General features: G+C 33.3%; 1 protein-coding gene across 1 annotated transcript in view; it reads right to left on the bottom strand.

The window, feature by feature from the left end:
- The window catches only part of LOC128174094 (uncharacterized), a 197,451-nt gene that overhangs the window by 117,242 nt on the left and 66,416 nt on the right, over positions 1 to 13,793 (bottom strand). Inside the window, exons 9-10 of the mRNA XM_052839729.1 lie at positions 12,983 to 13,055; positions 9,535 to 10,038 (exon numbers count right to left, since the gene is read on the bottom strand). Coding sequence (XP_052695689.1) covers positions 9,535 to 10,038; positions 12,983 to 13,055 — 577 coding nt within the window. The remainder of the gene's footprint in view (positions 1 to 9,534; positions 10,039 to 12,982; positions 13,056 to 13,793) is intronic.

Genomic DNA, 13,793 nt, shown 5'->3' with positions numbered 1-13,793 from the left:
TAAATGTTGAAACTTGTTGAATCCGGATGTTGTGTATTTTTTAAAAATGTTGTGCAATCCGGATCTTGTCTATTCCGGCCGCGATGCTTATAATTAGTGAAAGCTATCTCCCATAGTCCGGTCACTTAATTAATGCTCAATTATCGACAAATATTTCTGTCATAACTATTGATTTAAACAACTGTGAATATAGATCCAAACTAGCAACTCATTTCAGTTTATACCGTTAAGTCTTGTTATAAATAAATACGCATTTTTGCCAAAATAGTTAGATTATAGTTCACCCCATTTTTTTCAGGCCATGATTCAAGATACTGCGGGAGTAAGACAGTCAGTATCGTTTGTTGTCCCCATTGTATGGCTACAAGTACAGAGTTGCATATCATATATAATTGAAAAAGTATATTCCGTTAGTGATTTATTGCCTGGGTTTTCAAAATAAAAATTAAAATAAAAATAGGTACCGTAAATAAGATCGATGGAATCTAATATATTTCAGAAGAATTGGAAATTATGCAAGAATACACGATCAAGACCTCAAGCGTTAAATACTATAAATAATTTGCAACAATGTCCTCTAAACCGGATGTTGCCTATCAGGCCAAGTTTTTTAGAATCACCCTCCGACATAAAAGGGTTTCGCGTTATTTCGCCTCGTGTTTAAACTGGCCCCTTACGTCGAAGCTAGTATAATTGTATTACGACTTTGACAATAACAAATAAAATATACAGCATGACTATTTAGAAAAACAAAACAGTGTTCATTTGCTCATCAATAGTTTTGAAGTTTACGTTGTTTATAATTGATGAATAAACCCATTCGGAGGATGAGACCAAATGGTTAATCATTCTAAACTATCCCATGATGTATTTTTGGGGTTTTTTGTATTTATTTAATTTATTTACTTTGAATATTTCTAACATAGAAAGGAGATCAATTCCATGCAAATACGTCTATATCTTTGTAAGATCATTCATTTGGTTTGCATGGAAAATTATTTGATACTGTAATGGCCAATCGGAACATGCAGCTTAAAGAAGTTTCTCCACTTATTATACCTCGAAACATTATTTCAAATCAGGCACCAAACAATGAAGGAAAATAGAAATATTCGGCAGATCTAAATGTTAAAATATTCTTATGATAAAAGTTTGTATTTATGGCAAATGCAGATTAATTATTTTTTATCTCCTACAAGATCTAATAGCACTTGTGTTTTGTATCCATCTCTTTTACACTCTTTGTAGCCAAATTTGTCAAAAAGTCGTGGTCGTTTCATCATCTTGTAATAACCACGCTAAAATGTTCACAATCGATGCGCTGTTGAACAAAAGACTCGGCCAGAAAAACATACTGCATGGGCCGTCTAATATTATTGATTTTAATGATAAGTTCAGAAATTTTAGATTTTACAAAGTGTAATTTTTATTAAGTTACAGGAGAATTGTCATTTCATGCACATATAATTTGCACAAAATAAGTTATATGTTATTCAACCAGTGTTTGAAATTTGAGACCATTCTTGATATACTTGGGAAAGACATTTTAGGGGTCATCCTTTCATCTTCTTATCGGGGCCGTGTAACAAAATTTGAGCAATGAGCAATTTGAGAAAATGCGTGCACAAAAATCGTTAATTAAAGAAAAGAATGCATTCTTTACACTATTGCCGAGAGCTTCTTCAGACAGCAAATACATAATACAGCATACAGACGTTTTACTTAAATATATATAATTTATGTATTTACTATTCGAGTGTGCCTGAATATGCAAAGCCCATACGATTAGAAAATTTCCCTATTCTACTAAGCAGTATTTTTATTAATAAGCATGTGTCCTCTACTTGATCTTCAACTGTCTGAATCCAATCAAAACTTTTACTCACTGAATGTACATAAACTTTTTTAAAACTCACATATTTTTTCATAATCAATAACAATAAATAAAACTTGATTACTGAAAGAATAAAATCAGCAATGAGTATGCTTTTTAATGAATCAGACCACCATTGAGAAGAGGTTATACCAATAGTGTGATCCTTTATTCTTTTACAGCCTGAATTGAAATAAAACTGCAAAAGAATAAGGATCACACTATTGGTGTTTAAAAATGGTTAGTTTTATCGTGCCCGAACCTACCGCAAGAATGTAACATTGTACCACTTAAGCTACCTTATCTCGAACGCTTTTTTAATATATTTCAACTCTTACTTACTACACCCTGCTTAATTCATGCCTCTCAATGAATATAATACAACGTTTTAGAGTCATACAAGTTGAAATGTAATTCATTACACTGCCTATTTCAACAATATTTTGTTGAAATAGGTAGTGTAATGAATTCAATTCTCACAGCAAAATGTCGAAAATCGACACCGGTGAATGTATTTACATTTCAACTTGTATGACTCTAAAACGTCGTATTATATTCATTGATGGCAGTTTTTTTCTTTATTTTACGCACTTTGATTTACATTAATGGTCTGATGCATCGTTAACCAATGTAATTGAAATTGAAAATAATTTAACAAAGAATCAATGAACATTCAAATGTGTGATAACATATGAACACGAGAAGCATGTGTCCTAGACTACAGCGAATCCGTTGTCCACTAGAGCGGCATCTCCTTGGCCCTTGTTATGTAAATGTACACTCAACGTGGTGTATTTAAAATGTTTGCAGTTTGATAACTTAATTTTTTTTTCCAACAACAAAACTATTTTATGACATAGACAAGATCACAAAGAACAATTATATAACACCTTTTTTCAATGACAGTCATACTATTTTTTTTATATTACGAGACCAAACCAGCATTCATTCGTAGGTAAAGATAGAATCATCTCATTTACTGTTCTTTGTGTTTGCAGCTAAATAAATAAACTCGTGTGCATTACAGCAAGGCGAAAATTAGCTGCAATAATGTAGCCCTCTCCCGATTTTTTTTTTTTTTTGGGGAGAGGGCTACAACTCCATAGGATCTCCGTAATGGTGCAAGTGCGGGAGTGATTCACTCCCGCAACGATTTCGTCTCAAATCGTTCATAAATGACAATAACATTTGCATTTCTTACCTGAACTCAAACATTGTAAATGTCTATGGCATAAATTAATCCAAAAATATCAAGTATAGTCTATATATCGGTTATTTTTCGTGTATGTCAACAACAAAAGTTGAATTTGTCCGCCGTGTTTACTGACCTTGACCGGTTTTATTTTGGGACAGCCAATGAGAATTCAGGAGCGGATCTTGAACTGAATATAGGAATTCCCCTATTTTAAACATAATTAACGCGGTAAATATGAATTTTCCATTATATACCATTTCCTTAAATGATGTTTTAGTGATATAACGAGGTAAGATCGATTATTTACACTGACATTCACGTTAACAAGCCCATCAAAACTCCAAGCGTACATCCCATAAAATCACGCGAGAACTGTCATGGCTGCTGAAAAAGACGACTGGTAAACATGCTGATGTGTTTTATCTGGTTTCGGTTTATATACGGTTAATTTGTTCAACCTGAATTAAAAAATCATTTTATCTGAAGGAAGTCAAATATAAAATCGATCTTTTTAGACCGAAGTCAGCCGCATTAAAAAATTAATTTTGCACCATTACGGAGATCCTGTGGAATTGTAGCCCTCTCCAGTAAACATCAGATATAAAAAATCGGAGAGGGCTACATTATTGCAGCTAGGCGAAAATGTGAAAAAGGCGTGTATCGGATAACAGTAGGCTGCTCGCTAGTCCAACCGCGACCTATTTCCTCAGCTGCGGGCAAGGGATCGGATACTTATTAATAATTGTTCACATACACAGCTCGGAATCCAGCTAGATTTTAAATGCGACTCAAATGCATTGCATAGAAACAGTTCTTTTATTCATAATGTGTTTTACTAGAAAAGAATTAAAATATTTAAACACTTTCTGCATGTAAGCTGGTACACTGTCTACGGTAGTAGGTAAAGGTGTAATCTTTTCTTATTTACTATCAAAATCTTTAAAATCGAAATTTTTGTGTTTGCAGCTAAATAAACAAGAGCACTGCAAAGTGGAGCATCCCCTCGCAACATGACTTGTTGTGGGAGGAAATGCATAATTTAGGAAAATACATAGAAATTTTTCAGATCAAAATTTATCACATCAAAATAAATATGACACAAGTGTTTCTAAAAACTACTTTGAATTCATAATATCATTTTTATCCTAATCCCCAAGCTTTGTGGTGTATAATTTGGGGGGGGGGGGGGGGGGGGGGGGGGGGGGGTGTTACATGAACGTGGTTGCACAGTTTTCCTATTTCTAGCAGAAACTCAACACATGTACACATATTGTTAAAGTTAAATAATTTAGATTCATTAAGTGACATTCCTTTTTATATAAGCATACGTAAACGATCAGTATATATTATGAAACGTAGCTGAAGATTTAGAGATCTGAAGTCTGCTCTGATGGACAATTCTAGTTGCTTTTGGTATGTCAACCCATTGTAGTAGATATGCAGCTATTATTAATATGAAACAATCATCGCGTGATGAATGTGCGATATCTGTCAAAGTCTCCTCTAAATTTTGGACTAATCTATTTTAAGTATTATGGTAAATTTGTCCGAAAGTCGACTGCTTGTTTCGATGTCAATCGGATGACTTTAATTTCTTGCCTGCTTCAACTTTTACCTATGGGCAATCTTCTAACACTCCAAATACTACCAAACGTTTGGGTTTTTTTCTTACTTTTATTTTTACCTTTACTAGATTAAAATCCCCAAAATACTAAGTTGTTGATTTGAACTGCATCGGTAGCTATTTACTTAAAGTCGTACATAAAATTACCGGAAATGTTTATTGTCAAGTCGTACATAAAATTAATGCTTTAACTTCGCATTTTAACGAAAATTTAAAAAATATTGAATCAACTGTCTTGAAAATCAATAGGGTGTGTCCTTTTACCATGCCAAAGAAGTGTACAAAGTTTGATGAATATTCATTAGAGGGTTTTCTTCGCAAATTTTGTGTATCGGATAACGGTAGATTGCTCGCTAGTCCAGCCGTCGCGCGACCTATTTCCTCGGCCGCGGGCAAGGGATCGGATACGTAATTGTTCACATACACAGCTCGGAATCCAGCTAGATTTTATATGCGACTCAAATGCATTGCATAGAAGAAGTTCTTATATCAATTATGTGTTTCACTAGAAAATAACTAAAATGTTCTAACAATTCCCGTAATGTAAACTGGTACCCTTTATGTCAGTTATACGCACAAATACCCCGTTTATTTACTATAAAAAAAACTACAAATACATGGTAACAAGTCCAGCTTTTTACACTAATATTATGCAATACCCAAACATAATGTTATTGTTATGACATTAATAAGATCATAATGAACAATTTTTGGAGTGACAGCCATATCGAAATCTTAACCGCTTTTGAGTTATTAAGTGAAAACTTTCAAGGGTTCTAGGTCCCTAATTTGAGGGGCCAGCCCCTTTTTCTTGATTTCAAACAAAAGATCTTGTAAATAAAAATCTTTTTTCTCCTACATGTTTTAACAAAATATTTACAAAAAAAAGATAAACTAAGAAAACCAAAAAAAAATCAGAAATTTGTTATCTCAATTTTCGAGCCCTACCGAGCTCCGGCGTTTCTTGTGCTAGGTAAATATGAATGCTTTTGTTCAGAGAAACAATCTTTTGTCTATCATCCCTGAAATTTTGAAATCGATATCTTTTGTACTTTATGAGAACACTCTTGGACAAACCAACCCCCTAAAAATACATAAAATGCCAATATCTCAAAAACGGAAATGACATTTAAAAATTTGACCCCCTCCATTGTGGCCTCATCCTACCCCTAGAGATCATGGTTTGAACAAACTTTAATCTACCCTTTCTGAGGATGCTTCCACGTGAGTAACAGCTTTTCTTGCCAAAGGGTTTCTGAGAAGAATTTTAAAAAGATTTTCCTTGTATATTCCTATGTAAATATTCCCTCCAACTGATTGTGGCAGCTTTTTAAGCCAATTGGCTGAGAAGAATATTTTTAAAGATTTCTCCTTATACAGTACCCATAACGTTATTTTTTTACAATCCTATCATATTGTATCGTGTATCAATCTTATTGTATCGTGCATGTAAACTGTTTTATCGTGCGTTAATCCTATCCTATTGTGCATTAATCCTATCAAATAAAGATAATATTTTGATCATTTAAGCTCATGCATAATTTTTGTTTGAAATTTTAACTGGTCATTTTTATACATTATATAAATGATGCAGCATTGACTAACAACTTGGCATTTGTTAATAACAAGAAATTCTACATATTTCTTGATTCATGTATGTTCTTTCTCAAATTTTGTCATCATCAGGTTAATCGGGGAGAATGTTTAATGCGATTATACGTTTATCATAAACATCGTTTATCCTTGCCTATTGTGTATCAATCCTATCGTATTGTGCGTGTATACTGTTCTATCGTTTATTAATCCTATCCTATCATTTATCTTGTTAAAAATTATGCTGTTCTGTATATTTTAATGTAAAAATTTAACCCCCCCCCCCCGCCCCTGTGTAGCCCCACGCTACCATTGGGGATCATGATTTAAACAAACATGAATCTTCTCTACCTATGGATGCTTCCACACAAGTTAAAGCTTTTTTGGCTGATCGATTTCAGAGAAGAAGAAGATTTTTAAAGATTTACTCTATATAGTAATATGTAAAAATTTGATCCCCCATTGTGGCACCACCCTATCATGAACATGATTTAAACAAACTTGAATCCACCCTACCTGATGATGCTTTCACACAAGTTTCAGCTTTTCTTGCTAAATGGTTTTTGAGAAGAAGATTTTTGAAAAATACCAACAAATTTTCAAAGATTTTCAATTATCTCCCCTTGAAAGAGGGTGTGGCCCTTTAACAAATTTGCATAGCCAGTTTGTTTGAAATCGGCCCAGTGGTTCTGGAGAAGAAGTTGAAAATGTGAAAAGTTTACAGACAGACAGACAGACAGACACCAGACAAAAAAATCAGAAAAGCTCACTTATAAACATCAAAAGGCATAGGGGCCACATTGCTCACCTGAGCAACAATATCCATAACTCTGATTAAATCATCATTACGGTATCAAAATCTCTTGAAAACTTAGCACAGTGGATATGGTAGATGTTGCACAAAAAGTTTTTAAAATCTTCAGAATTTTTTTCAAATTATTTCTATGGAAAATACCAAGCCCCTTTTGTTACTCAAGTATTTGTGAGAAGATTTTTCTCTATTCCTATCTAATCCACCCACCACCACCCCCCCCCCCCCCAAAAAAAAAAAAAAGAGGATAAAATTGAGCTTTTCTGGCCTAATTGCTTTAGCAAAGAAGATTTTTTAAAGAATTTCTCTTTAATTCATATGTAAAAATTAACACCGCTACTGTGGCCCCATCCTCTGGGGACCATGATTTGAACTAACCTGAATCTACACTACCGAGGATGTTTCCACACTAGTTTCAGCTTTTCTTTTCAAATGGTTTTTGAGACAAAGGTTTTTAAACATTTTATCTATACATTCTTATGTAAAACATGATCCCCCCTTCCCATTGTGGCCCCTTTCTACCTGAGGGGACCATGATTTGAACAAACTTGAATCTACGTTACCTGAGGATATATGCTTCCACAATACTGAGCTTTTCTGGCCTAACTGATTTAGACACGAAGATTTTTTAAAGAATTTCTATTTATATTCCTGTGTAAAATGTGATCCTCGATTGTGGTCTTACCCTACTCCTGGGGTCATGATTTAAACAAAATTGAATCTACACTACATGAGGTTGCTCTCTCAGAAGTTTTGGCTTTTCTGGTGTAATGATTTTTGAGAAATACTACTAAATTTTCACAAAAATTATCTTCCCTTTAAAGATGGTGTGGGCCTTCATTAGAATAAACTTAAATCCCCTTCACCCAATGATGCTCTGTGCCAAGATTGACTGAAATTGGCCCAGTGGTTCAGAAGAAGATGAAAATATGACAAAAATGACGACAACAATGTTAACAGACAAATTTGCATCAGAAAAGCTCCCTTGAGCCTTCAGCTCAGGTGAGCTTAAAGGTAGATATTTTACATAATATTTATAGAAAACCTTCCATGAAGAAATCATAATCTAAACACTGCATGCACAATTGTAAGAAACCATTCAATATTTCATGAGATAATAATTGTAAGCTGCTGTAAAACGAGAAATATTGTGCAATACAAATTTCAGCACCTTTGGTGCAACTGCTCTTGAGCGCTAAAAATAGTACTGCGCCAACAATTTTCCATATGTATTTGATTATCGTCAAGTTACAAAACATCAACTTCAGTCCTCCTAATCCTAAGAGTGTGTGCTTACGTTATCATGAACTGTCAATTGCTGAAAGCTCATTGAAAGTCCAATAACTCAAACCAACAAAAACTTACACATCATCCGCTATAAACGATGTTTTATATCTATCTACTAATGAATCGGACAAAACTAATTGTATATTGTTCTTAACAACAGTTAAATGTTTATGCATGTTAGAAATCAAAATTGTTGAATTTATGTGCTCGAGTGACACAGCATTAAATATGAGTCTAACCGTTGATCATTTTTATTGTACCTTTTTTAAAGAAAAGGTAAATGCGCTAAAATTTAATTTTGCCAATACATTGGCACTTGCATTTGAGCTTAAATTTGTATGTGCCATATTTTCTCGTTTTACAGGTTCTACAGTAGATAGATCTGAATTTCATAACAGTTGCTTCTATATAAATGGCAAAGACTTAATAAATCATTTAATGTCAGAATTTGTGTAGTACTGTGACTCAGTTATGTCATTTTTGCTGAAAAGACAAAATAATCTTATCCTACCATGCTTAAATCCTATCTTATCTTTAATCTTGTAAAAAATAACAGTGTAGGTACTGTATAGATCACACACAAATTATAATAACTTTTAAAAAATAACAGTGCAGGTACTGTATAGATCACACACAAATTATAATAACTTTTAAAAAATAACAGTGCAGGTACTGTATAGATCACACACAAATTATCATAACTTTTAAAAAATAACAGTTCAGGTACTGTATAGATCCCACACAAATTATAATAACTTTTAAAAAATAACAGTGCAGGTACTGTATAGATCACACACAAATTATAATAACTTTTCCATCCAGTGACCTTGAACTAACGTCAAGGTCATGACACACCCTCAGGCCATTAACAATATCTGTGAAGTGAAACCTTTAAAAATTTCTCAGTAAGAAATATATGGACTGGACACAATTGCACAGACAGACAGACAGACATACGGACAGACGATCAGATGGACAGTGTGATTCCTATATACTATCCCAAACTTTATTTGCAGTGGGTTTAATAGATTAAAGCAATCCATACTTAATGAAATAGTTACCCAATTGTGGGAGTTCCTATATACTATCCCAAACTTTATTTGCAGTGGGTATAATAGATTAAAGCAATCCATACTTAATGAAATAGTTACCCAATTGTAGGAGTTCCACCTCCTCCAAGGCAATGTCCTCATCTTCAACCAAATGTTCTACATTCTGGTTGCCTGGTTGTGGGAGTCCCAAGTCCCCTGAGGTTATGGCCTCCCCTTCAGCCAAATCTTCAACATTCTGGCTATGCAATTGTGGGAGTCCCAAGTCCCCTGAGGTTATGGCCTCCCCTTCAGCCAAGTCTTCAACATTCTGGCTATGCAATTGTGGGAGTCCCAAGTCCCCTGAGGTTATGGCCTCCCCTTCAGCCAAATCTTCATCATTCTGGCTATGCAATTGTGGGAGTCCCAAGTCCCCTGAGGTTATGGCCTCCCCTTCAGCCAAGTCTTCAACATTTTGGCAATGCAATTGTGGGAGTCCCAAGTCCCCTGAGGTTATGGCCTCCCCTTCAGCCAAATCTTCATCATTCTGGCTATGCAATTGTGGGAGTCCCAAGTCCCCTGAGGTTATGGCCTCCCCTTCAGCCAAATCTTCAACATTCTGGTTGTCTATTTCAGAGAAAATTAAAATATGTTATTCATATTCACCTTAATTTCATGTTGAGCTTGTGAGAACTAATTGTTCAATAAAAAGTATGCATGGGCAGGGTCTTCTGAGATAATAGACACTTTTGTCTACATGTGTGCAATAATTGTTCAAATCAGGCTATGAATAAGTTTGTTACAAAAGACCTTACCCCTGGGAAACATGATTTGAGCAAACCTGAATCTTCACTACCTTGTGAGGCTTCTATACAAGTTACAATATATCTGACCAATTGACTTTAGAGAAGGAGATTTTTCTCTATATATTCCTATATAGAATAATTCCATACCCACAGGGTCCCACCCTACCCCCTGAATCATGATTAAAACAAACTTGAATATCTACTACCGGTTTGTTCCCGTTTTGCACACATTTGAATTCTAGGTATCGAAAAAATGTGTGCGAAACGGGAATTTGACCAGGTGAGATAATTGCTTATTTGCTATAGTCTATATCACAATTCCTGTGAGGGCAATTGACAATAAAATAAATAAAACATATTTACTCGCAATTGAAATTTACATGTAATTTATGTTACAATATAACTTGCATAAAATCATATTTACATAATAATTGACATCCATATTCATAAATTTGATTTCAAACATCAATTTGGTCATGAACAATTTCATTTTTTTTTAAACAAGAAAGATTATTGCAAAAGTGTTGAATAGCGCCTTTGTTTAACTTACTGCCGATAGGAAGTACATGTACATGCTAAAAGTTTGAAGAGAATATGTTAATATTTAATTATTGCTTTTGCTGACATAAATGGAAGAAATGTGTCTAGTGAAAACGCTGGTAAATATTTTTCATTTATGTTGTGTTATATCTTGAATAATCGAAGAAAATATACAAACTGTATGATGATAAATAGGCAATTTTATATGCATGCTTCGAAAACTGTAAAGATTATTTCACAAAACCTATCAAATGTATTCCTAATTCATGCATTTTCAACTTTTTTCAGTTTGAGGAACATCGCATCAATATTAAAATATTATTTTTGTCGGATTTTTTTTATGTATTTAACCTCCGATTTGAAAAACTAGAAAGTGACCCGCCATATACTAAAGCGGTGATGTCATAAAAACTGCTGTCAAGGTCGCTACTTCAAACATCATTACATTAAAATATTTTGTGATAAAGATCTGTTTTCTTTCATAATATTCTTTCTGTTGATACCAAACAATCAATTATAAACATGCGTTTTACATAATTTGCAACTTAATTGTAAAAAGAGACACGGAGTACCCCATATGACTGTCTATGTAGTTTTCCCCTTCATCATATAATGATCCATTGAATCAGCTTCCAATTGGCTTTGGACCAGCAATTTTTCCTAATTCATTTGGTTTTATATTTAAGGTAAATGGACAAAAATGCAAAAGTCAATTCATCTAATCTAATCATTATTTTTTATCAGACTTTTTTAATAAATCATTATCTTTATTTCATCAACCGAAAAAAAATGGTGATAGTTATTAGTTATTAGACCTAAAACACAACAAAATATCTGTATTCTTCTTGTTTTATCGTTAAGGCACTGATAAAACACAGGTAAAAATCCAGGTAAAATCTTTGACCGAAAGCAGACTATAATTGCTATCAAAGCACAATTCACACCTATTGTTCTATACCCAATTTTCAAATGTGTGCAAAACGGGAACACACCCTACTACCTCATCGTTCATCACACAGGAGTAAAACAGTATACCCCGCTTCTTTCAGAGGTGTGTTCCCATTTTGCACACATTTGATAATTTCTTTATCTTTATCACAAAATATTTCAATCTTTGAAGTAGCAACTTTGACAGTAGTTCTTATGACATCACCGCTTTAGTATATTGCAGGTCACTTTCTAGGGTTTTTTTTTTCTAATCAGTGGCTAAAATACGTGAAGCATAAAAAATGCTGACATATATAATAATTTTAATATTGATTTGATATACCTCAAACAGAAGAAAGTTGAAAATACATGAATTAGGTCTACATCTGATAGGTTTAGTGAAAAAATCTTTACAGTTTTTGAAGCATATAAAATTGCCGATTTATCATGATATCATCATACAGTTTGTCTATTTTCTTTGATTATTCAAGCCACAGCATAAATGATAAATATTTCTCTTCAAACTTGTATTATATACTTCATATAGTCAGTAAGATTAAAAAAAGCACTACATATACAACATTTTTGCAATTATCTTTCTTGTTTAAATAAATTAATGAAATTGTCCATGACCATATTGATGTTTGAAATTAAATTCAAGAACATGGATGTCAATTGATATGTAAATAAGCTTTTATGCAAGTTTTAATATTGTAACATGAAATAAATGAAAATATCAATTGTTAGTATATTATGAAAACCCAAATATTATAAAATTTAACAAGCTCATGAATACTTTTGATATAGAAAAACTAAAAAACTTGTCAAGATTTATTAAGAAAATTGTCAGTCTGTTCTTCCAGAAACCAACTTTAACAACCTACTGTATTGTACACTTAACCTTTTTTCGTCATTATTACTCCTACTGTACATGTGATCCTTGACCGTTTGTGTGTACATTTGTATATACTGATATTAAACCTCAAATACCAGTAAACTGGTCTTGAGTGAATAAAGAATTGAAAAATTGAGTAGATCTATATGTTTATTTTATTGTCAATTGCCCTCACAGGAACTGTGATATAGACTATAGCAAATAAGCAATTATCTCACCTGGTCAAATTCCCGTTTCGCACACATTTTTTCGATACCTAGAATTCAAATGTGTGTAAAACGGGAAAAACCCTTTCAGAGCGGGGGTATAAAAATGTACAAAAGTCTTTAATTTGTTTATCTTACAATTATTGATTGCAGGCTCCATTCAAAATTATTATGTAACAGAAGACTAAATTTCTTACCATCGACATTTGTTGGAGTTGTGTAAGGTGAATTTATTTTTAATTTTTGCAACACTACTTTACAGGACATCATCTGCACACAAAGGAAAACAAAAAACATTATTATAATACTGAAACAAACTACATTAAAGCTGATATGATCATAAATATGCATTATTTCCCTTTTAAAGATGCAGACTTTTGCACTCTGTACGAATGACACATATGTTCGATGTGCATGTGAAGTAAGGCAGCATTATCTGTGCAAAAAAATACGGATTCCTTGGAAATTCTTTCAAAGAACAAATGCTACTTTATGTTTTATTTAAATATTTTTTAGTTTCCTTTATTCTTTTTCATAATCATTTACTACAATGTTTAGTTCATGCATTTAGAAGTAGTGCAGCCTGAATGCCTTGATCAGAAAGCAACTGGCAGAAACTTTCTCGACCTGTACAGGCCCTGAAATGTGCTACTACCGTGACCAGTTGCATAGTTTGGTTCCGTTAGCTCTTTGAACAAGAGGTCCATGGGCCACATTGCTCACCTGAGCAACAATAGACATTATAAAATCACCTTTACGAAGTAATATACAAAAAAAAAAATGGACATGTAGCCTAACAGGTACTGTATATTAAAAAAATCAATTTTTCCCCTGGATATTCTGTTAACCATTGATCGCTTTTTGTCACAGTATAGTCATTTCACATATTGAGCATAACAGTTCTCAAGAAGATCTAAATCAAATGGGATATAAACCTACATCAAACTTGTGAAGCCCAAGAATTGTCCAGAGGCAAAGGTCTAAACAATTTTAAAGAATCAAAAATAT

The sequence above is a fragment of the Crassostrea angulata genome, chromosome 2, assembly GCF_025612915.1.
Source record: "Crassostrea angulata isolate pt1a10 chromosome 2, ASM2561291v2, whole genome shotgun sequence".
In the NCBI taxonomy this organism is placed as follows: domain Eukaryota; kingdom Metazoa; phylum Mollusca; class Bivalvia; order Ostreida; family Ostreidae; genus Magallana; species Magallana angulata.
Note: the sequence above shows the minus strand (reverse complement) of the source record. Positions and strands in the feature narration are given on the sequence as shown.